Below are 22,498 nucleotides of genomic sequence, written 5' to 3'. Positions count from 1 at the left end.
CACACGCTCACACACACTCACACGCATGCTCACACACTCACACTCATGCTCACACTCATGCTCACTCGCTGGCCTCATTTTCACCTGGGGTAGCCTGGAGAGTTCCGGAACAGGGAGGAAGGAGGGAGGGCGGTTTGGAAGGGACATGAGTGGAGAAGAGAGGCGGGCAGCCCTGCAGAGCCAGCGGGCTTGGCTTAGAGTGAGCCTGTTTCAGGATGGTGGGCAAGGAGAGGGGTGAGGAGAGGTTTTCCCGGAAGGGAGTTTTCAGGATCTCATAGGCAGGGCAGAAGGTTTGGGTGGGCTTTGGGGTACTGGGGAGCAGGGGAAAGTCTGAAGCAGATGGGATTGGGGTTCCCCTGTCCCCCCTCAGTTCCCACGCCACTCCTCACCCCTGGGCGCCCTCTCTCCTCTATGTCCCTGGAAACAGTGTCTCAGGGAAGGAAGGGACAGCAGCCATCTACATGGGACTCTCAGTGTCAGGCCCTGGGCGGCTCCCTCAGGGTGTTTTTATTGTAACAAAATGGATTTATTAGCAAATCCATAAAAATAGTGTGTACAGTCAGAGGGGGCAGGTCCTACGTAGGCCGGCAGCAGTATGTTGGGAAAGCCCACAGGGGGCTGCGACCTGCACCCCTCCCCTCCCGGCCAGATGTGGGGGAGGATGAGCCAGCTCCCTGCCCGCAGGCTGAGGGCGGGGTGAGCACACCCAGGGCCAAGCCTCCCCGGTTTTGGGGGGACGGGGGCACTCGCAGGCATTTGGGAGGGGACTGTTCTTCCTTTTGTAGTGGCCTGTCCTCCACTCCCTGTCAGCCAGGAGTCCCCCACGCTGGGGCTGTGCACCCCTGGGTGACAACCTTGGGAAGTAATTTGAGGGTCACGGCACAGTCTAAGGTAACAGTGAGAGCTGTCCCGAGGCAGGTCCGTGCCCCAGTGTGAGCAGTCAGACGGGCCGTCCCTGCCTGGCAGAGCTCACAGCCCCTGGGAGCCAGGTACGTAAACTCACGGGCTCTGTGCTGAGAGGGGGCACAGGGAGCACCGGGAGGGCAACTCTTTGCCACGGAGGATGGAGAGGCTCCACACAGGTGACATCTGAGCTGGGATGGACAGCACAGGGTGGAAGGACAGGCCTTGTGGAGGGAACAGCACGCACAAAGGCACAGAGGCATGAGTGTGTGGGCCATTTGGGGAAAGCGTGTGAACCTGAGGTGGGTCTGGCAGAGGAATGGATAACGGGGCCTGAGTCTGGCGGTCAAGGGCCTTGGCGCCACACTAAGGAATGTGGACTTCTCCTCGGGGCTGGGAGCCCCGGAGTTGTCAGAGGTGGTGAAACCCACCAGGCAGGGCTGCAGGGTGGGAGCAGAAGAGGCTAGAAAAACCATCTGCAAACCCAAGGGCCGGGCGTTGGCCCGGGATGCAGCAGGAGGGAGCGCCTGGTGGGTGTGAGCACTGGACAGGCTGCCGGAAAGCTGGCTTTAGGAAGATGAAGGTTCCCTGGGGTGTCTGGGAGAGCGTTCTTGAGCACAGGAAGCAGGCTTTATTTCCTGTATGCTACATTCCTGGCATACAGTAAGCATGTCGAACGAATGCATGAGTGAATGAATGAGAGCTTTACTGGGAGTGAGGGCAGAGGGTGACAACCAGGAGGTGACGGGGCCGCTGCCAGGGTGGGAGAGGTGCCGTGGTCAGGAGGTCCAGATGTCGCGGGCCACCTGTGTGGAGTCCTGGGGGCTCCCGAGAGGCCGCACTGAGCCCCACCTGGCTGGCTTTGCAGGTCACGAATGGATCTGCCCGGCTCACCCTCGCGCCAGGCCTGCTCCTCACAGCCCGCCCAGATGCTGTCAGTGGACACGGGCCAGGCCGACCGGCAGGCCAGCGGTCGCATGGACGTGTCGGCCTCCGTGGAACAGGAGGCCCTGAGCAACGCCTTCCGCTCGGTGCCGCTGGCCGAGGAGGAGGACTTCGACAGCAAGGAGTGGGTCATCATTGACAAGGAGACAGAGCTCAAGGACTTCCCCCCGGGGGCCGAGCCCAGCACCTCGGGCACCACGGACGAGGAGCCGGAGGAGCTGCGGCCGCTGCCCGAGGAGGGCGAGGAGCGGCGGCGGCCAGGGCCGGAGCCCACCGCCCGGCCCCGCGGACGCTGCATGCAGACGCTGGCCGAGGAGGACCTGCGACAGACACCATGCCAGTTCCCGCCACCCCAGCTGAGCCAGGCCGATGGGCGATCAGAGACATCGCAGCCCCCCACGCCCGGCAGCCCTTCCCACTCACCCTTGCACTCCGGACCCCGCCCTCGACGGAGAGAGTCGGATCCCACTGGCCCTCAGAGGCAGGTAAGGTTGGGTTTGCACCCCACACCCCTCCCCTGGACACCCACAGTCTTGGCAGGAGAGCCTGGGTGCAAGGGCTCTCCCGGCCAGCCGTCAGCAGCTGCATGCGTTGATGCAGGCTGGCAGGTTCCAGGGTGTGAAATTCTGCGTGGGAGGCAGACGGGGCTTCCCAGAGGAAGTGCCCTCCAAGTTCTGAGTTGAGCCTTGCGTTATGGGCAGGGTCACCAGGTGACAGAGCAGGAGAAAGGCCTCCCAGGCCAAGTGGCCAGCATGGGCCAAGGCCCAGAGGTGGCCATCAGAAAGCTCTGTGCTGGTTGCATGTTGTAACAGGGAGGCTGCGAGGCGGGCCTGGGCCCTGTCCTGGAGGGCCTTGGGGCTAAGCTAAGGGGTTGGAGCTCGATCCGAAAGCTGGGTAAGCCACCGGCGTTTTTAAACAGGGGTGTGACGGGATTACATTGGTCCTTCTGAATGACCCCTCTGGCTGCTGTGTGGAAGGTGGATCGGAGGGCACAGAACTCACAGCAGAAAGGCCACGTGCAGGCACCAGCAGGAGAGCGCCCTGGTGGCTCGGACCTGGGTGGGAGCTCTGGGTGTGGGTCAGGGGGACGTAGCCAAGAGGTGTTGGGCTGTGACAGGCGGGAGGGGGCCTCGGCTGATGCCCGGCATTCTGGCTGGATGGCGGTGCCGTCACGGAATGGTTTGAAGGGAACATGGACTGAGATTTGGACACAGGGACCTCATGGTTCTGTGGGCTGTCCACATGGAGGCCTCAGAGCTCAGGAGAGATTTCAGCTGGAGACAGGATTTGGGAGTCATGGAAGCCACAGAAGTGGGTGACGTCACCCAAGACCCCGTGTGGGGTGGGGAGAACCAAGGCTGAGGGCAGAGCCAGGAAACACTCAGCCCCGGTGGGGAGCTGGGGGAGGGGGCTGAGAGAGAAAGGGGTTTGGAGAAGGACTAAGAGGGGCCAAAGCGTGGGAGCAGCACCCGGGAGAGGAGTCCTGGAGACCAGGGAAGGGGTGGCTGAAGGAGTGAGGGCAGCAGGGAAGGCAGGGAGGTTTCTGTGCTTGGGGCGGGCTCCATGCGGGAGGTGAGCCCTGAGAGCCAGGAGGAACAGACAGTGTTAGGGGGGAACCGAGCCAGGGCAGGAGGGACCCTGGACTGGGCACAGGGGCGGGCATGTTGGGGGCCCTGGGAGGACCCGGTTAGGCTGCAGTGGCACCTTCTCGTATGGGAGGACTGAGGGACAAGGCTGGAAGGACAGGGGTGGGCGTGGCCAAATCGCGAATGGCCGGCTGAGGGTGCGCAGCGGAAGGCCACTGGCCAGGCCTGGCTTCTCTGCGTGGGGAAGAGCCCACCTCTGTCTGATCCAGAAAGTGGCACCAACTCTTACCCGGGTGCTGCGCGGGGCCGTGTTCTCTCAGAGGCTGGGAGAGCCCCGGAGGGGGTGCGGGGCGCAGGGGCTGTGCCGCGGTTCACTTGGTCACTTTATCATGTTATTGTGCCACATTGGAGACATGCACCCGGAGATGGGACGGTGCAGGGCCGGGGCCGGTTCTGCTTCGTGCTCAGATCCGGAGGCCCGGCCCCGGAGCATGCGGCGCCCTGAAGAAGGGCAGGCAGGGCTGTGTTCAGCCCCATCCCTGTGTCTAGCAGAGGGGACTCTGAGGCAAGGTCCAGAGGAGTGTGCATCCTGGCCTTGCCCGGGACTCTGGAGAATTGGGGGCTCAAAAAGAGGGTTCCGTGAGCCCTCACCCAGAGAGTCTTAGCCCGTGTTGGAGGCTCGACCGGGGCAGTGTGGGCTAGCACGACTGTGCTGCTGCCCTGAGCATTGCCCTCCGGAACCAGCACTGGGGAAGCAGTAGGAGCAAGATCTGTTTGGGACTCCGTCACCGCCCTCTCACTTATTCACTTATTCGCTCATTCATTTGTTCATTCCACACCTACTGGGCATCTACTCTAGGCCGGGTACCCGAGGCATCAGAGGTCATATGCACAATAGGTTGTGCCCACGGGAAGCACGGAGTCTAGGAAGGAGCCAGTCTGGGGCAGAGAGAAAGCCCAGAATTAGTCAGGAGGCCTGGATTCTGGGCCTGGGCTTGGCCAGTCCCTCCTGGCGACTGTGTGCCAGGTGGCCTCAGAGTCAGCTGTCTGGGAGGCTCTTCTCACTTCAGACTCCCATGCGTGTCCTGGGAGTCATCCTCCCACTGGGGAACTCTGGCCAACGGGGTGAGGAGGGAGGTTTGGGGGAGCAGGTCCAGGCCTGCTGTGCAGTCAGCCAGCCAGTCTTGGGCTCCGTTTCTGCTCGTCCCTGTGAGCGATGACTTGTGTGTCTAGCGGGGTGTTGGGTGACTGCAGGCCTTGGTTTCCCGACAGGAGAGGTTGGTCAGCATTCTGCACATGTGCGTGTGCATTTCTGTGTCGGCTCAGCTCCGGGGTGCGACAGCGTTTCCATCTGTGTGCACATGTGCGTGGGGGCACAGCAGCGCGCCTGTGTGAGGTCGGGAGTGGATCTGCGAGTGTGTAGAGAACCACAGAAGCCTGGAAGGTGACTGACAATCACAGTGACAGTTCCAATGACAATAACAGTGGCTGTCACTGCTCTCAGCACTTCCCTACTGTGCATGTGTATTCCCCACAGCAATACGGCGAATGGGCAGCCCTCATGGAAAAGTAAGGCAAGGAGGCTCGAAGGAGCTGTCATTAGTCCAGGGTCACCAGCTGGTAAGTGGCAGAGCCAGGATCTGAATCCAGGCAGCTGGCTCCAAGGTCCTGCTCTGGGCCACTCAGTCTGAGGCCTGTGTGTTTAGGAGAGGAGCAAGCACAGGCCTGAGAGAGCGGATGGCTCAGGTGGGGTCAGAGAGTCAGACTGGTGTGTGTGTGTGTGTGTGTGTCTATGTGTGTGTATGTATGTGTGTATGTGTGTGCGTGTGTGTGTGTGTGTGTGTTGCACGCACTGGCTGGGCCATAACAGCAGGTGTGCCCACAGGGCGTGGCATGGCTAACCAAGTATTTCAGTTCAGGGTGAAGCTGAGACCTTCCTTGGTCAAGGGGATGGAAAGAGGGAAAATGGATGGGCATATTTTTCCTTTTTTTTTTTTTTTTTTTTAGTCTGTAGAGAGTCCTGAGCTTGACTTTGTGGGGGCTCCCACACCTGGCTGCAGCTGAAATTACAGTTGGTGGTATTCTCCCTCCATCCCCCGACCCCCAACTAGATTGAATGCTTAGGACAGGCAGGAAGTCTCTATAGCAGCGGTTCTCAACCTGTGGGTCGCGACCCCTTTGGGGGTTGAATGACCCTTTCACAGGGGTCGCCTAAGCCCATCGGAAAACACATCTATAATTGCATATTGTTTTTGTGATTAATCACGATGCTTTAATTATGTTCAATTTGTAACAATGAAAATACATCCTGCATATCAGATATTTACATGACGATTCACAACAGTAGTAGCAAAATTACAGTTATGAAGTAGCAACGAAAATAATGTTATGGTTGGGGGTCACTGTATTAAAGGGCCGCGGCATGAGGAAGGTTGAGAACCGCTGCTCTATAGGCACTCTGTGCAAGGAATCCCTCCCTCCCAGACCTAGCTTGTCTGCGCAGTCTCCTCATAGCAGCCGTCCTTAAAGATACAGGCACCTGTAACCCTGTCACCTGCCCCGTGAGGAGCAGGGACAAGGATGCTGTGGGGCCTGGCACACGTTTAGACCAGGCACCCAGGAGTGGTTGGGGTGCGTGCCATGATACTTCCGCTGCTTTTCCTTACACACACCTGGGTTCTTCGCTGGGAATTGAAGGTGCGAATTGGAAGTGGCTGGGAAAGCGAGGGCAGGGGGAGAGTGTCGTCAGCGTGTGATTTGGGGGCGGATGTTTGCCAGGTCATCTCTGGCTGATAACACAGCAGTCAGCATTCCCGGAGCCCATGGACATTTGCTGGCTCCACGAGGACATTGCCCTGCCAAGTGCCAGGCAGTTCACAGGGGCCGAGGGACGAAGGCAAACAATGTGGCTTTCAGAGCTCACAGTCAAGAGGGGTGGGGTGGGGTGGGGTGCAGCGTGTAGACCTGAGGTTCAGGCCCGGGAGGCACAGAGAGCTCTTCTTTGCCAGGAACAGGGAGGCTGCCTGGCAAACGGGAGGTCTCCCAGCGGGGATGCTCCAGCTGCGGTTGGAGCCGATCGCAGGTGGCACTGGCCGGAAGGGCAGGAGCATGCTGGGAGTAAGCCCCCTGGCAGCGGACCAAACTCTGGCTGTTAAGCTCGAGCCGTCCACACGTATGTGATGGGAGCTGTGGGCACCTGTGGGTGCCTCTGTCCCTGGTGACTCGGGGTGGGCCTTACACCCCACCCTCAGCGCTGACAGCAGCAGCTAGGACAGATCCTGGTCTTGACCAAAAAGAAGCTGGAACGCGAACCAGGGCGAGGGCAGAGACAGTCCCGTCAGAGTACCCTCTCGCCACCCCTCTCCGCGGGAGGCTCCTGGGTCCCTGGGCCCCCATTTGACATCGCAAGGGGACACTGGAGCTGAGTGTCCCGGGGCCCTCCCCCTTCGGCCCTCTAGCAGCTGGCCTGGCCCATCCTCACTGCCCCACCGGAAGCTACTTAAACTGGCCTCAGTCCCGGGCAGAAGTAGGGGTCAGGACGGGAGGAGTCTGGTGACACCCAAGCCACCATTTCCATCCCCACATGCCTGGGACCCTCGGTCCCATGTGCCCTTTTCCCTCTGAGGGCACAAGGCCAGGAGGGCACAAGTTAGGATTCTTCCTTGCGGCTCCACCTTGGCGAGGACGGGGAAAGCCACTGTGGAGGAATGATTTCTGTGTGCCCACCTCCTGCCAACCTGTCCTCAGGAGTGATTTAAAGGACAGTAAAGCAGCTTGCAGGCTGTGTGCTCCGGGCGGTGCTGTTCTAAGTGCTCTGCGTATTACAGCATCTAACCCCGGTAGCCACCTGAGGTGGGAGGTGGGAGCACCGCATCCCAGATGTCACCCGCATCACAGATGAGGCTCAGGGGGGTGAAGGAAGTCACTTGCTTGCGGTCACCCAGGTAGTAAGTGGTGGCGCTGGGATTCAACCGTGAGCAGTTGGACGCCAGAATCCTACCCTTTTGAGAGTCACTGAAACCCTGGCACCGCCTGAGATGGGCCGGGTGCGGGCGGAGGGGGTGCGGGCGCGCGCTAGACCCCAGGAGGCCAGCTGGGGAGACAGGCGGGGAGCAGCTGCCCGACACATGGCAGGGGCAGCTGCAGAGCAGGATTCCCCCGCGAGAGGGAACCCTGAGCCGGGAGGGCTGAGCCAGGCGGCTTCCTGCCGGCGGCGGAGGCCAGGTCTCTGCGCGGAGGCGGCGGAGTGAAGGGCCGGGGAGGAGGCGCGAGCCGGTCCCGCGGCAGGACCAGGACGGGGTGGCCCGCACCCCCTGCACCTGCCCGCCCCGCCCCCGCCCCGGGGCGCCGTCGCCGCGGGCTGTGCGCGGTGGGTGGTCCCCGAGACGGAGCTGTCCAGTCTGTGCCTGACAACTCTTTTCCCTCCACTCTCTTGGTCTCTTTCAGTTGGAGGAGGACAGACTCTCGGGGCACTCCCTCCCGCGGTACAGCCCCCTGCGACGACTGGCGTCCTCCGTGTTCTCCTCCTCCACGCTGGAGACCGAGCATTACCCGCACCCCGGCGGCGGCGGCTCCTCGGGCTCCTCCGGTTCCCTCATTCAGCGCAGCCGCTCGGCGGAGAGCAGCCCCGTGCGGGCGCCCCACCGGCGCCACGCGCCCCTCGCCGCCGGCAACCACAGACTCGTGCCCTCGGTGCTCCGCATCTCGCGGTCCCAGCTGCAGCAGGTGTGGGCCCGCTTCACCCACAAGACCTAGGCCGGGCCCCCCCCCTCCTGGAGGGGGCAGGTGGGGGGGGGGTGGGGAGCAGACAGAGACCATGGTTCCTTCCCAGGACGCAATAATCACCCTCACACGCCCCGTGCGCCCCACCGTGCAATACAGCCCCCCAGCGCTGGCCCCAGGTACTGTAACGCCCGCCCCCACGGCCCCTCCGGGGCCAGCCAGGTGGTGCAGGGAGGGGCGGTGCTGTCTGCGCAGTTTCAGGGACGGGGCAGGGGTACTTGGCTGGAGCCACAGCGAGTCCAGAGTCCGGTAGAAACCCAGCGTCAGGGCCACGAGGCCTGCTGGGTCAGCGGCGGTCTGGCATGGGTTACCCTGTTTAATCTGTGATCTCTTGGCGTGACCGGGTCCGGTCCACCCCGAGGGGGCGGCAGAGCTGGGCCTCTCCGTGGGGTGTGAATGCCCATCTGTCTGCGTGGGGCAAGGCGGTGGCCCTGCGTCTGAGAGGGGGGCCTGGCAGCCAGTTGGGGGTCGGGTGGGGCGTGCCTCTAGACTCGGTGATACGGGGAAGCAGCCCTGCGACCCAGCAAGCCTTTCCCAGGCGGACAGTGTCCCTGCCTCCCACACTCAGATCCAGGAGCCCGGAGCTCCGCCCACTTGGCTGCCCTTGCCACGGCGCGTGCCCTCACCCACCGTGGGGTGGCCTGGCCCAGCTCCTTGGGAGCTGAGGATGGATGAGTGGAGCTGGGAGCTGGAGCCAGGGGCGAGGGGCCTGGTCTGGAAGTAGTGACAGGGAGGGGGTCGTTAAGTACGAGAGGACCTGTGAACTCAGGACAAGCCCCACCCCTGCCCTCTCAGGGGCAGCTCCTTCCTGTAGGTGCTCCCCCAAGCTGGCTGGTCCCAAGGCGCCCGCGGGGAAGTCAGAGCACAGGGAGGCAGAGCAGACGGGGATCTGGAGATGGGGGGTGGGGATGCCAGACTGCTCATGCCCTTTCTGCCCATGTCTCAGCCCCTAACCTGGCACTGCGGGGACCCCCAAGGTTCCCTTTTTCATTCCCGTCCATGCCAGCCAGCACCTGTCCCCCGAGGCAATGAGGTGGTGGTGATGAAGGCGCCAGGAAGGACAATGCCTGTACAGGGAGGGAAGGAAGGGCGGCCTGAAGGTTTGCAAAGGCGTGTGTGAGGCTGTGTGTGCCTGCGCGCATGCCTGCTCTCTCGTGTGCTTCTATGTGAGCACTTGTTGCTTGGCAGGGCCGCCGTGGGTGGTCGCACTGCACAGTCCCGTGTGTGGGTGTGTTTGAGTGTGCACGTGTGTGTTAGGGAATCAGAAAGATGTCTGTGCAGTCCTTGATGGTTTCCTAGTTCCCACGCTCATCCTGGCTCCTCTCTCTATGCTCCTCCCCCGACCTCTGCTCCCCTCCCACTCCACTCCCTTCACCTCCCCAGCTCTCTCTGATTGGAGTAGAGCCCTCAGAGGCCCGGGGGTGCCATAAGTGGGTGGGTGGCCATAGCAGTGCCCTCCCGGAAGGCCAGCATTGTGGTGTGACTCATCCACGTGAGCTATGCACACACCCACCTCACTCCTGTCCCCAAAATCCACCCCTGCCATGTCTGAGCTGGAGAGCTTTCCCCCATCTAGGAATGAAACTTGTGCCCCACCCCACCCCAGTTCTGGCTGCTAAGATCAGGCTACTTTGGGTGCAGACGGTAGAGGAGGGGTCAGGGCAGAGCCTTCTCCAGAAGGGACAGAAAACACAAGCACAAAGGTGAGGGGTGGGATGAGCAGGAGCCCCTCCCGCCTTCCCCTCCGGCCGCCCCCTGGCCTCCCTGCTAGGGGCAGGCGGTGCAGTGAAGGGGAGTCGGTCCACCAGCCACCCCAAGGTCAGCAGCAGTGGGGGCAGCGCCCGCTCTCTGGGGTTAGATGAAGCCAAGCATTCCCTTCCAGAGGGCTCCCCCACGGGCCCCGAGCACAGCTCCCACCAGTGACGTGCACCCTGAGGTACTCGAAGACCCCGAAGTGCCTTGTGACTAATCAGACAGTGGCACTACCTTCAGCCTTGTTTTAGCATCAAGTGCATGTACTGTTTCCAAAGCCTTTGGAGGTGGCGGATCCATCCCGAAGGCGGCTGAATCCACACACACACACACACACACACACACACACACACACGCACACTCGCACACGCACACACACACACACACACACACACACCAGAACCGGTGCCTGTGGGAGTGGGTGTGTCCTTTAAAGATTATGATTCAAAACATGTTGTCCTTGGAGGGACACTCTTTTGCATGCCCTCTAGGGTGGGGGGAGAGTGTCTTATAAGCCATACGCTCTGAGCAGACTGGAGGTTACTGGATCTGTTATTATCTTTTGAGGGTGGCTTTGACTTTTGGAAACAGCTAAGGCCATTGGAAGCCACATGTTCAAGTTCACGTGGAGCTTGGCAGAGCCCTGCCTGGATTGGAGCTGAGTGGCCAGGCCCCAGGCTGGGCAGGGAAGTGTGAGCCTGCCATGTGGTCAGGCTCCTTTCTGGAGGTTTTCCCTTCCCGAGAGGAGAAGGCTCTCTGCCCCGGGAGAGGGACAGCTCCCCGGGCTCAGCTCTGCAAAGAGGCCGCCTCCGTCGTACTTCACAGTCACACCCAGCCTGCTGGAGTGGCTTCGGTTATTTATTTTTTATTCCATTTAACAGTCACTGGCACCCAGGGCTTATTTTGTGCCAGGCAGTGGTCTAAGCACTTTACAAAATTAACTCATTTAACCCTCATAATAGCCTACGAAGTAGATCCCCGTATTGTCTGCAGTTAATGGATTAATTAGAATATTTAATTTACAAAAACATTTAAAAAAATAACCCCTGCCAATGCCGAATAACCGAGGTCTTGTTTGATTGTTTTAAAGCATTTCGGTCTATTGACCGTCCTTCCTGGTCGGCCCCTCCCCACCCCATCTAGTAAGAAGGGAGTTGTCTGTGAGCCAGACTCGGATGGTGTCCAGGGGGGTCACTCCAGAGTACTGGGGTCGGTTGAAATCGCAGAGCCTGTCTCTCCAGAGACCCCAATCTCTCCATTCCCCACTCCCCCCACCCCCTGCCCAAGCATCCCCTGGCAGCTCTGGGCTGAGGTGGCTGAGTAAGAGTTATAGTGGAGAAAGCAGATGCTCAAAACCCTGACCTCGGGGGTCACTGTGGGACCCTCGTGGCTGGGCTCATCGACAGGGCAGGTCCTGACGTTGGTGAGCACTGACCGTGGGATTTAAGCTGAGTGTCAAGGGGAGCCCAGCGTGTCAGGGAGTGGGCCGATGCAGGGACACTGGTAAAAGGGGACCCACCACACCATCCTTTGCTCAGGCAATTGTTGCTGAAATTTCCAATTTTTTTACGTGAAGTCTCCCAATTTTTAATTATTGGCATCTAACTTAAAAAACGACAACAGCTTTTTAAAGAAAAATCACCATGTGAGCCAAACAAAACCAGTTTACAGGCAGAGACCCCAAACTCAGTTTGCCACTGTGAGCCCGAGCACAGTGGACCTCCCTCTGTCCAAGGCTGCGGCTCTCACAGGGTCAGGCGGGCTTCCTAGAGCGAGGTGTGCGGGTGCGCTGTGTGTGTGTGTGTGTGTGTGTGTGTGTGCGCACGCGCGCGCGCGCCTGAGTGTGGGGGCCACTGGACTTGTTCGTGGTGAGAAGGGCCCTCCTCATAGGACCAGTATTTTCTCTGTGGGACAGAACCCCGAGTCCGTGAAAAATGCTCTAGTAAATTCTCCATAATGAATAGACCCTCCACACACTCAAGGCAGCTTGGGTCACAGCAATAACTACTTAACATTCTCCCAGCCACTAGCATCCCACGCCCAGCAATCTCCCTCTGCATCTCCACTTTTGGGGAAATGGGTCTAAAGCTGCCCAGTGGGGGTGATGGCATCTCTGAGCCACGCTGGCACATTAACTCCTGCTTCCCCAGCCAAGGGGGGCAGGCCTCTCCAACCCGTTCACCATTCCTCTCCTCTGCCCTACCTAGGTCCCTTTTTCTGGGGAGGGGTGGTGCTTCTGCCAGGCAGGGGCCTGGGAGCCTGGGCTACTGGGGTGAGCAGGAGCTGTGTCAATGTGTCTGTATTGGGTGGCCAGGGGAGGGGACCATGCTTAGGGAGGGTGTGGGTGCCCCTGGTTGTGGGAGCACGGAGACTGCTGTGTCCCCTGCCATCAGCGGGTTGATGGAAACATAGACCCCTAAGGAGAGCCTGGACCCAACCCCACCCCACCCCACCCCAAACTCCACTGAGATCCCAACCTGAAGGGCAGGAATCGGCCACCCTCATGGGCAGACCTTGGTAACAAGGAGTGTGGCCAATCACTCTCCTAAGTTGGGGGGCATGTCCCCAAAGCTCACACTATTCCCACTAGGAGCAGAGGTGCCCCCGGGGGCCGGTGGGCCCGCCTCTGGAAATATTCCAGCAACCTCTCCCTAAGGGAGAACTCCCGGCCTGAGGACAGTCCCTCAGATGTCCCAATGGTTCCCACACCACCGTGGGCTCCCGGCCCCGGGAAAGAGCTGAGAAGCGCGGGGGTGGGGGGGGGGAGGGGCAACGACACCCAAAGGAGCACGGGAACCTCCCACACCCGCCTTTCCACTTGGTTTCACCGTCAGTTCCCCGCGTACCCTCTTTTCTCCCTGCACAGGCGGGGGGAGGGCGCGGGGTGGGGTCCCTTCGCCACACTGACCGGCCACGCACACACTCCGTAGCTGTGCGCACACGCCGTCCTCTCTCCGGACAGCAGACTAGCAGCCCCGCCAGGGAGAGCACAGGCCCGCCTCCCGGCCCCCCTCGCCGGTTCCCAAGGGTACCGGGACCCCAAGCCTCACGGTCCGCCCGCCCCCGTCCGCCGCCGTCGCACCACGAATGTACGCTCCGTCTTCCTAACTCGCTGCTGCGCGCCCCCAGGGGACTTGGGCCCTGGCCCCGCCCCCAGCCGCGAGCTGCCTGCTGCTAACACTCCACCTGGGCTGGCACCCCCTGCGCCCCGACGTCGCTCGGTCAGTCCTTGGTTGCTTTCCCCTCCGTCGGCGCCCTGGCCTCGGGGTGAGGGGGGTGCTGGAGTGAGGCTCGCCCCCCAGGGCTTCCAGGTCGGGGATGCCGAGGAGGGGCTGGGAGGGGGAGCTGGCCGGTTCTCCGGCTCCAAGAACCCCCGTCGCCCCACCCCTGCCTCCCTTACCTCACCGCCCCCGGCTGTCCCCCACTCCCCACATCACTGGCCTTGCAATTGGATGCCAAAGAGCCCAGATTGAGGGGGGAGCCGAGCTTTGAGTCTAGGTCTCTCAGAGCCACCCAAACCCCCTTTCGCCCGCGCCCCAGCGTCCGTGTCTCCTGCCCCACCCCACTCCATCACTGAGCGCCCTGGGGAGGGGGGACCTCAAACTTGCCCCCACTTCCGGCACTCCTCCCTCCCCACCTCCGAAAATAAAACTCAGGGACCAACATCTGCTTCCTTTGCACTTGCTCCGTCGACCCCTCCCCTCACTGGGAGGGGTTTCCGCGGGGGAGGAGGCGGGTTCGGGGCTCTGTGGCTGACTATTGGGCAGGAGAGAGCTGGCCCCTGCCTCCTGCCCCCTGCCCCCTGCCCCCTGCCCCTTGCCCCCTGAGAGGTGGGACTGGTGGGATGGGGGAAGCTCAGCCCCTTCCCTCCAAGGACCAAGGAGGCGCTCGCTGATGGCGGTGGAGAGGGGAGCGAGGGATGGGAAGGGGATGGCGAGAGGACCCTCCGGACCCCAGCTGGTTTATCCCCGCCTCCCGCCCGTCGTCAATCCCCGCCCGTTTTGTACTGCAATAATCCTGTATTATAGCTTGCACTGTTCCCCGACCCCGGCAAGCATGCACGAAAACTCAAAACCACACGCGCGAAGATGGGACGCTTTTTCCTCTCCGGGTGCGTCCTCCGTGGGCCGCGGCGTCGGGCCGGCCGGGTGGAGGCGCATGCACTGGGCCCGCCCCTCGGCTGCGAGTACTGTACACATCCAACACTTGAAACCGACACGCACACGCGCGGCGCCGCCACGGGGTGGGACACGGACACGCACCCACGCGCGCACGGGCGGGGGTGGGGGCGCCCCGCCGTCACACGTCGCTGTGCGAGGGATCTTGTGCCTTTTTCAGTCCCTGTATGTTAATCAGACAATCCGGAGAGCTTGTGTACTACCAAATCCTGATTAAAGACGCCTTCCAGGAACTGCGCCTCGCCTGCTTTCTTTCACCCACCTCCTTCCTAACCCACCCCTCATGCAGACCCTAAGGCTGGAGTCGGGGGAGGGCAGAGAGCAGAGGGCAGGGGCTAGTCTTTTGCTGACTCAGGGATCTTGTGGGGTCAAATTCCAGATCAATGGATCCAGTCCCACCCCTACCTCCACCCGCAGCTAAGACCTAGGCTGATGGGGAGGGGGAGGGGGAGGGGGAGGGGAAGGGGTCCCCAGGAGGCTTCAGCTTGGTGGGGCTGGAGCAACTCTCCCCGCTGGCTGTCTCCTTTCATCCTCCGGAGGAGGGGCTGGGGCTGGACTCTGGTCTCTGGGGCCCTCCTCCAAACGGTCCGCTTGCCATCTTGCCAAGGCCGGGAGGAGAAGTAAGGGGGGAGCACTGATAGTTCCTACATGGATCAGACGGCTAGGCTAGTCCGTGGGTGCGGTGGGGTGGGAAGCTAGGACGCCAGGGAGCTCTGTGCGGCGTCTGTCCGCAGGCCTTCCCCTGGGTCTCTGCTCCGAGGGGAGGTCTGAGGTAGCTCTGGCCTGCGGAGAAGGGTCTGTTGAGGGGGATCATGAGGAAGTGGGGGTGCGAGGATAGCATGTGGGTTGAGGGAGAACTAGGCCAACAAGAGGGTGGGGACATGGAGAAGGAGAGGATGGCGCAGACGTCTGAGATTGCAGGGGTGGGACTTCTGCTGGCACAGTGCCCCAAGAGGAAGACACCCTTCTCCTCGGGCCTGAAGCAAGTGTGGGGGCAGAGGCGGGCAAGTCAGAGTTGCGTTTCTGACTCCAGAGCACTGAGAGAGCCCCCGGGCTGCCAGCTCCTTGCCTTGGGGCAGGCAGGAACGGGTGGGGCCAGAGACCTGGAGATCAAGTGTGTGGAGATGTGCATAGGCCTAAGGCAGGCAGCCACCTTCCCAGGTCATCTCACCCTTTCTAAAGCCGGACAGCCAGTGGGTCCAGGCTGCCTGATGCTACTTGAGCCAGTTAAGCAGAGACAGGGTTGAATCCTATATGAGCGTTTATCCCAATAATGTGGGCAGTAGGGGAGAGCAGCAGGTCACCCAGGAAAACCTGCTCGACCCTCCCCATACGCCAGCTGTTTATACTGGGTAGAAGGGCAATGATGACATGGATGAATAGGAATTACAGGCATGGGGAAGTAGGCAACGTATAATGGTTACAGGTTACAGGCAATACGGGCCGTGTGTGTGTGTGTGTGTGTGTGTGTGTGTGTGTGTGTGTGTTTGTCTGTCTCGCGAGCGGGTCCAAGGTTGTTAATCTTCCCAGGATTCTGGGCAGTTCTCAGAAAAGGAGGATGGACTGCATTCCGATGTTTGCTCCCATGTCCCGGGGCGTACAGCTCTCGGCCAGGTTAGAAGGTGCTTTCTCTAATCAGAACAGAACCGTCATGGTTAACAGAACGAGCATGGTTCATATTTTTTATTGTTATAGCTGGTCCCCACTATCCTAGGTCTGCCCCTAACGCTTCCACTCGGAGGACTGTCCGGCCGTGAGCCTGGGGCGGAGGAACAGGGGAAGCGCTTAGCTTGACGGGTGTGGCTTGAGAGTAGACACTCAGACAGGCCAGTAAAGAATCTGGGAAAGATGGGGGTTGGCAGAGGAGGCTACGCTGTTGACTTCTCACCTCCAATTTTCAGGCTGGGCCATGATGGCAAGGGGGCGTTCCCCCTGGGGAGGAGGGCGACAGGAGGTGTGCACCTGGTGGCTGAAGGGGCGGGGGCACCGCTGTGAGAGGCACAAAGCCCTCCCCACCCCCACGGGGAGGGAAGGGGGGACATTAGGCTCACTCTCCCAGTTTTTGTCACTCAGCACCCCCCCTTCTTCGACCTTGAGACCCGTGTGCTGATGTGCAGCGTGCCGGACTGGGCTTGGCCCGGGTCCAGGCAGTAGAGCTGCTCAGTGCGCCCTGCTGGGCGTGTGTGTGTGTGTGTGTGTGTGTGTGTGTGTGTGTGTGTGTGTGTAGTAGCCTGTCCCCAGTGCCCGTGTCAGAGGAGTCAGGGCTGAGGAGGGTTCAGTTTTGCTGTTGGAGGGAAGATCAGAGTCTGTCCGCCCGCCTCTCTTTCCTGCTGACTGGAGAAAACATGAACTTGGGCTGGGCTCTGAAGCTAGTGAGGCCGTAGCCCTCTGGTCTGGGCTCAGTGGGGGCAGGGAGAGGGCTGGGCTTTCATTCTCTCTGTCTCAGCTCCAATGGCCGCCTCCTCTCCTACTGCCATCCACCCTTCTGACATTTGCCTTTTGCCAACTTTAGTAGAATCACTGGTAGCTTTAAACAGACAGATTTCTGAGCCTCATCTCTGACCTACAGACTCAGGGCGGGGGTAAGACTCTGTATTTGTAAGAAGCACCCCCAGAGCCCGGCTGGTGTGGTTGAGCGTCGACCTATGAACCAGGAGGTCACAGTTCAATTCCTGGTCAGGGCACATGCCTGGGTTTTGGGCTTGATCCCCCATGTGGGGCGCGCAGGAAGCAGCCAATCAATGATTCTCTCTCATCATTGATGTCTCTATCTCTCTCTCACTCTCCCTTCCTCTCTGAAATCAATAAATATATATTTAAAAAAAGAAGAAGCACTCGCAGGTAATGCTGTGCAAACCAGGCTGGGGAGCACAATGAGCAAACTGGAATCGTAGAGGTCGCTGCCCTGGAAAGGGAGCAGGCAGGCGGGAGCTTCCGGGACTCCTGCATCCCCTGCTGACACCCTGCACTCTTGCTTCCCTCTGAGCTGGGATGGGGGTGTCATGGCTGGTCCCCTTCCGTGGTGTTCTCAGCCTCCAGGGCCTAGCACACAGAGGCTATCTGGTGGTTGCTGGCTGATAGATGAGCACTGGTTTGCATGGGTGAATGAATGAATGAATGCTCATTGGGCTCAGGCATCCAGGAGAGGCCTGGCGAGAGGGAGGGAGGACTTCCCACATGGAGCCAGATACGGAGGGCAGAGGGATTTTGAAACAGAAAAGCCAGCATGCCCAGGAGGAGGTGGGCTTGGCAGGGATCTCTGGGACAAGGCTGCCCCACTATGAGGTTCACAGCCCTTCCTGTTAAAGGGCAGAGGGGCCCAGGTTTCCCTGCTGGGGGCGGGCAGGGGAAGGGAGAGGGAGGACAGTGAGGCAGTGGAAAGAGTTCTGGGCCACCCTGGTTGATGGGTTCTGTGACTTGGGCATGTCAATACCTCTTTCCAGGCCTCCGTTTTCCAGCCTGATGTTATCACCAATGACTGATGTTCAGTTCTCTTTCCTCCTTCCTCCCATGTAGTGGGAGAGGGGGCTTTCAGATGGCATGGGAGTCTTCCAGCTGGGATCAGCTAAATGGGCTCTGTGAAAAGCAGGTCCACCCGCTGGATGGGGCTTTGTCAGAGATCCAGGCCCTGGCCAGAGGGCAGAGTGGTTCTGCCAGGGATGCCCTACGTGTCAGAGGTGGGGCAGGGCAAATAGGCAGAGGTTCTGCTGAGAAAGGATGCCTGGGTTGAAGGGCGTCCCTGCCAGGTGGGATGTGTCTGGTGCTGGGTGGGTGGGTTCTGAGCTGGACAGGAGACCTGACTAGAGCTCTGCATCTCTCCGCCTGCCCTGCCTGTCAGTGCCAGCACCTGCCCGGTGGTCCCCACAAACCCAGGAGCTCACAGCAACCCCCTCCACCCCTGCCCAGTCATCTTCTCTAACCTTGATGTTGGAAACGAAACATGGCTAAGGGACCCAACGCAAGGCCTGGCACAGAAGCAGTGTTAATGTTTGCTAGGTGAATTAATAAATTAATGAATAATGAGAATGGTGCAGAAAAAGAAAACAATTGCTGGAGACTTCCAGCCGGATCTATGAAGGGGACAGTGCTTGAAGGAAGTCCCTGTCCAGCTCAAACAGGGCGTGCTGGGGTCCTGCCTGGGTCTGATGCGGCCGTGTCTTGCATCAGTTTCCCACCCCCCTCCCCAAGCCTCCCCAGCAAGTCCTCACCTAGTGTCTGGCTGTGAGGGAGACTGTGGCAGCTGGGGGTGGCAGAAAGCACAGACAGCTGTGGGCAGGTCCTCAGCCTGGGGGTTTCTGCCTTTCCCCTCCACCAGCCTTTGGGCTAACTGTTTGCACAAAGGCCTCCCTTCCTTTCCCCACCACTCTGCCTCCCCCCTCCCCCCGCCCCCATAGATGTGGTATTTGGGTGTTTCTGGGGTCAGGGATAGAAGCAATGATCTCCAAATCAGAGTAGGGGGTGGGTGGGAGGGAGCTAACATTTATCAAGAAACTGCTACATGCCAGACCCATTGCTTATACGGCCTCATTTATGATCACAGCCTTGGTAGAGTGTGCATCGTCCCCATTTTGTTTCCTAATATAGAGATTGCACACTCCATGAACACAGGGACCATGTCTATCTTATTCGCTGCATTCACAGGTTCAGGGCTTTTGAATGAATGAATGAATGAATGAATGACCCTCAAGGGGCTTAGCGTTTATGGAGAGAGCGAACTATGTAAACACCTGCTTGTGGAATAGAGGGGGAAGGGTCTCTAATGGAAGGATGTGGGAAACAAGTACAAAGGAGGCTGTGAAGTCTGCTTGGTGGGTGGACAGGAAGGCTTTGGAGAGAGGAGCTGTGAGAGCAGGTCCTGGAATAAGAACGGGGATTTTTCACGTGAATAGAGCGGGTGAGAAGGAACCCGGGGCAGAGGAAACTGCCTTGGGAAAGGCACAGAAATGTGAGATGCATGACCCACTTAGGGAACATGGTGGCATCTGAATGGCTGGGGTGTAGGGCGGGGGATCAGAGGTTGCTGCTAGAAGTGAGATTGGAGCAGAAGATAGGAGCCAGATGATGGTGCGGAGGGGTGTAGGGGGCAGTTTGAAGCAGAGAGAGATGGGATTCGATTTAAGTTTCAGGGAGATCCCTTGGCAGCCATGGGATGGATGGATGGGCAGTGTGGGATGGAGAAAGCAGGCCAGTGGCCAGGGAACCACCAGGCAAGACAGGGCTGTGCCCATGGGGCTGGGGCAGCAGACGCAGATGTGTAAGCGGGGACTTGGCAGGACTCCCTGAGAGTCTGGACGGCCCCTGAAGGTGTTGGGAGTGTCAGGATCTCTCTGGGGCTCTGGATGGGCTGTGTTTAGGAAGATGGAGGCCCAGTGTGTTCAAAAGGCTAACACAGTGCTGGGCACTGTTCACACCATCAGCCTGGAACAGAGCCACGTCAGCCTGATGGCCCTCCCCGTGGGTGCCCGGGGTGTGTGGATTGACAGGGCCGAGCTGGAGAAGATGCAGCAGCTGCGTTCTGATCTGGTGGCCAGGCCTTTCCAGTCTGGAAGGAAGGAGGCTAGGGGGAGAGGTGGCAGGAGTCTTAGGAAACCAGACAGGGCCATCGAATTGCCAAGGACGCTCTACAACAGAGGTTCTCAACCTGTGGGTCGCGACCCCTTTGGGGGTCGAATGACCCTTTCACAGGGGTCGCCTAAGACCATCAGAAAACACATCTTTAATTACATATTGTTTTTGTGATTAATCACTATGCTTTAATTATGTTCAATTCTTAACAATGAAAACCTGCATATCAGATATTTACATGACGATTCATAACAGTAGCAACATTACAGTTATGAAGTAGCAACGAAAATAACGTTATGGTTGAGGAGCTGTATTAAAGGGCCGCGGCGTGAGGAAGGCAGAGAACCGCTGCTCTACGAAGCTTCAAAGGGGAAAACTTAATTAAGTGAAAAGAAACCACCTGCACAGGTGGGCTGTGAATTCCGGGGGAAGTGTGGGCTGCTAGCCCTGTAGGGGGTGGGTGGGAGGACAGGGTCCTGGAGCTCCAGTGGCCCAGCTTGCACTGGGGGCTGGGGGACAGCCTGGACGCTGCCTGTCCCGCACAGGCCCTGGGCTTTGGGCAGCCAGCTCCTGGCTGCAGAGGAACTCTGCCGCGAGGAGGCGGTGAGGGCCCCTCTTTGGACCTGGTGTCCTCGTCGGTAAAAGGGAGGGTTAATCTGCCTGGCAATGGTCATTTTATTCTACTGATTGAACTAGCGTGGCTCTGGGGTTGGGGATGCACGTGGTGAGGTGAGGAGAGGAGCGGGGAAATGGGAGGCTGAGAAACAGAAAAGCCCCCAGGATCAGGGCCTGGGACCTCAGGGGACCCGGAGCATGGACACAACCATTCATCGGAGACCCTGGGTCCTGGGGATAGAGCAGTGAGCCCAACAGACCCAGTGCCTGCCCTCAGGAGCTCGCTGTGGACACACCCGGGCCCGTGGGCCTCTCAGCTGGGGGTCAGTCAGGTCTTCTCGGGCCCCGGAGGGGGTGGCCTCAGCCGGTCCCTGTGTGTGCCCCTTGCAGGTGTTCTCCGTGGCGCCCCCATTTGAGGTGAACGGCCTCCCACGAGCTGTGCCTCTGAGCCTGCCCTACCAGGACTTCAAGAAAGACCTCTCCGACTACCGCGAGCGGGCGCGGCTGCTCCACCGGGTCCGGAGAGTGGGCTTCTCGCACATGCTCCTCGCCACCCCCCAGATCCCGCTGACTCCTGTTCAGCCTCAAGCTAATGGGAAGGAGGGAGAGGAGGAGGACGAGGAAGAAGATGAAGAAGAGGAAGAGGAGGAGGAAGAGGAGGAGGACGAGGAGGAAGAGGAGGAAGAGGAGGACGAGGAGGACGAGGAAGAGGTGGAGGAAGTGGAGGAGGAGGCAATAGCGCTGGGGGAGGCACTGGGGCCTCGCAGTGGCTCCAGCAGTGAGGGGAGCGAGAGGAGCACCGACCGGAGCCAGGAGGGCGCCCCGTCCACGCTGCTGGCTGATGACCAGAAGGAGTCCAGGGGCCGGGCCTCCATGGCTGACGGGGACCTGGAGCCTGAGGAGGGCTCCAAAACGCTGGTGCTCGTCTCCCCTGGTGACATGAAGAAGTCGCCTGTCACTGCCGACCTGGCCCCTGACCCTGACCTGGGCACCCTGGCTGCCCTCACTCCTCAGAACGAGCGGCCCCAGCCCACCGGCAGCCAGCTGGACGTGTCTGAGCCAGGCACCCTGTCCTCCATCCTCAAGTCTGAGCCCAAGCCCCCCGGGCCTGGGACAGGGCTGGGGTCCGGGGCAGTCACCGCAGGGGCAGGGGGAGTGGCAGTCACCTCCTCACCCTTCACCAAAGTTGAGAGGACCTTTGTACACATTGCAGAGAAAACCCACCTCAACGTCATGTCTTCCGGTGGGCAAGCCTCACGGCCTGAGGAGCTCAGCTCTGGGGGCGAGCTGGGCCTGGAGGTGCCCTCTGAGGGGAGGGCTGCTGAGGAGGGGACCTCTGTGCCCCTGGAGAACGGTATTCCCCAGTCAGGGCTGGAGAGCTGTGCCCTGCCTGGCCCTCCTGGGGACAGCCCCATGGAGGTGGCCATGGACTCACTGCCCAGTGGACCACCCCTTGTCGATGGGCCAGCCCCAGCACCCCCGCTGGAACCAGACCCCGAGACACTGGCCGCCATCTCCCCCAGCCACCGTGCCATGCCAGGCCCTCGCTGCAGGAGCCGCATCCCTGTGCTGCTGTCGGAGGAGGACACTGGTTCGGAGCCCTCAGGTTCACTGTCGGCCAAAGAGCGGTGGAGCAAGCGGGGGAGACCCCAGCAGGACCTGGCCCGGCTGGTGATGGAGAAGAGGCAGGGCCGCCTGCTGCTGCGGCTGGCCTCTGGGGCCTCCTCCTCCTCCAGCGGGGAGCAGCGCCGCGCCTCTGAGACGCTCTCGGGCACAGGCTCCGAGGAGGACATGCCCGCCTCGGAGCCCTCGGTGCCCAGGAAGGCCGGGCGGGCGGCTGCCACCCGGAGCCGGATTCCCCGCCCCATCAGCATCCGCATGCCCACGCCTGCCCCAGCCCAGCAGTCCCCTGGCAGACCCCACGGTGCAGCCCCAGCATCGGACACAGCCATCACCAGCAGGTGAGAAACCACCGCCAGCCCCAGGGTGGGCAGAGGGCGACCACAGGAGGCCTGCACCAGCAGGGGCTTCCCCAGGCTAAGGTCAGGGGCTATCGAAGACTCAGGAAGTCCCCTTGAATGTACCTCCTGTCCACCACCAACTGAGTCTCTCTTCTGACTCCGTTCCCAGTCCTGTCCCTGGGCTCAAGGGGGTGGAGACAGTGAGCAGGCC

At 60.5% G+C, this 22,498-nt stretch overlaps 1 protein-coding gene across 2 annotated transcripts in view; it reads left to right on the top strand.

Moving 5' to 3' along the window:
- TTBK1 (tau tubulin kinase 1) overlaps positions 1–22,498 on the top strand; it is a 39,068-nt gene that overhangs the window by 14,797 nt on the left and 1,773 nt on the right. For both annotated transcript variants that reach the window (XM_059701616.1, XM_059701615.1), the window contains exons 13-14: positions 1,772–2,333; positions 20,717–22,287. In XM_059701616.1, the coding sequence (XP_059557599.1) occupies positions 1,772–2,333; positions 20,717–22,287 (2,133 nt within the window). The remainder of the gene's footprint in view (positions 1–1,771; positions 2,334–20,716; positions 22,288–22,498) is intronic.

Source organism: Myotis daubentonii, chromosome 6 (genome assembly GCF_963259705.1).
Source record: "Myotis daubentonii chromosome 6, mMyoDau2.1, whole genome shotgun sequence".
NCBI lineage: Eukaryota > Metazoa > Chordata > Mammalia > Chiroptera > Vespertilionidae > Myotis > Myotis daubentonii.
The sequence above is the reverse complement of the archived record's forward strand: the minus strand, read 5'-3'. Positions and strand labels throughout refer to the sequence as shown.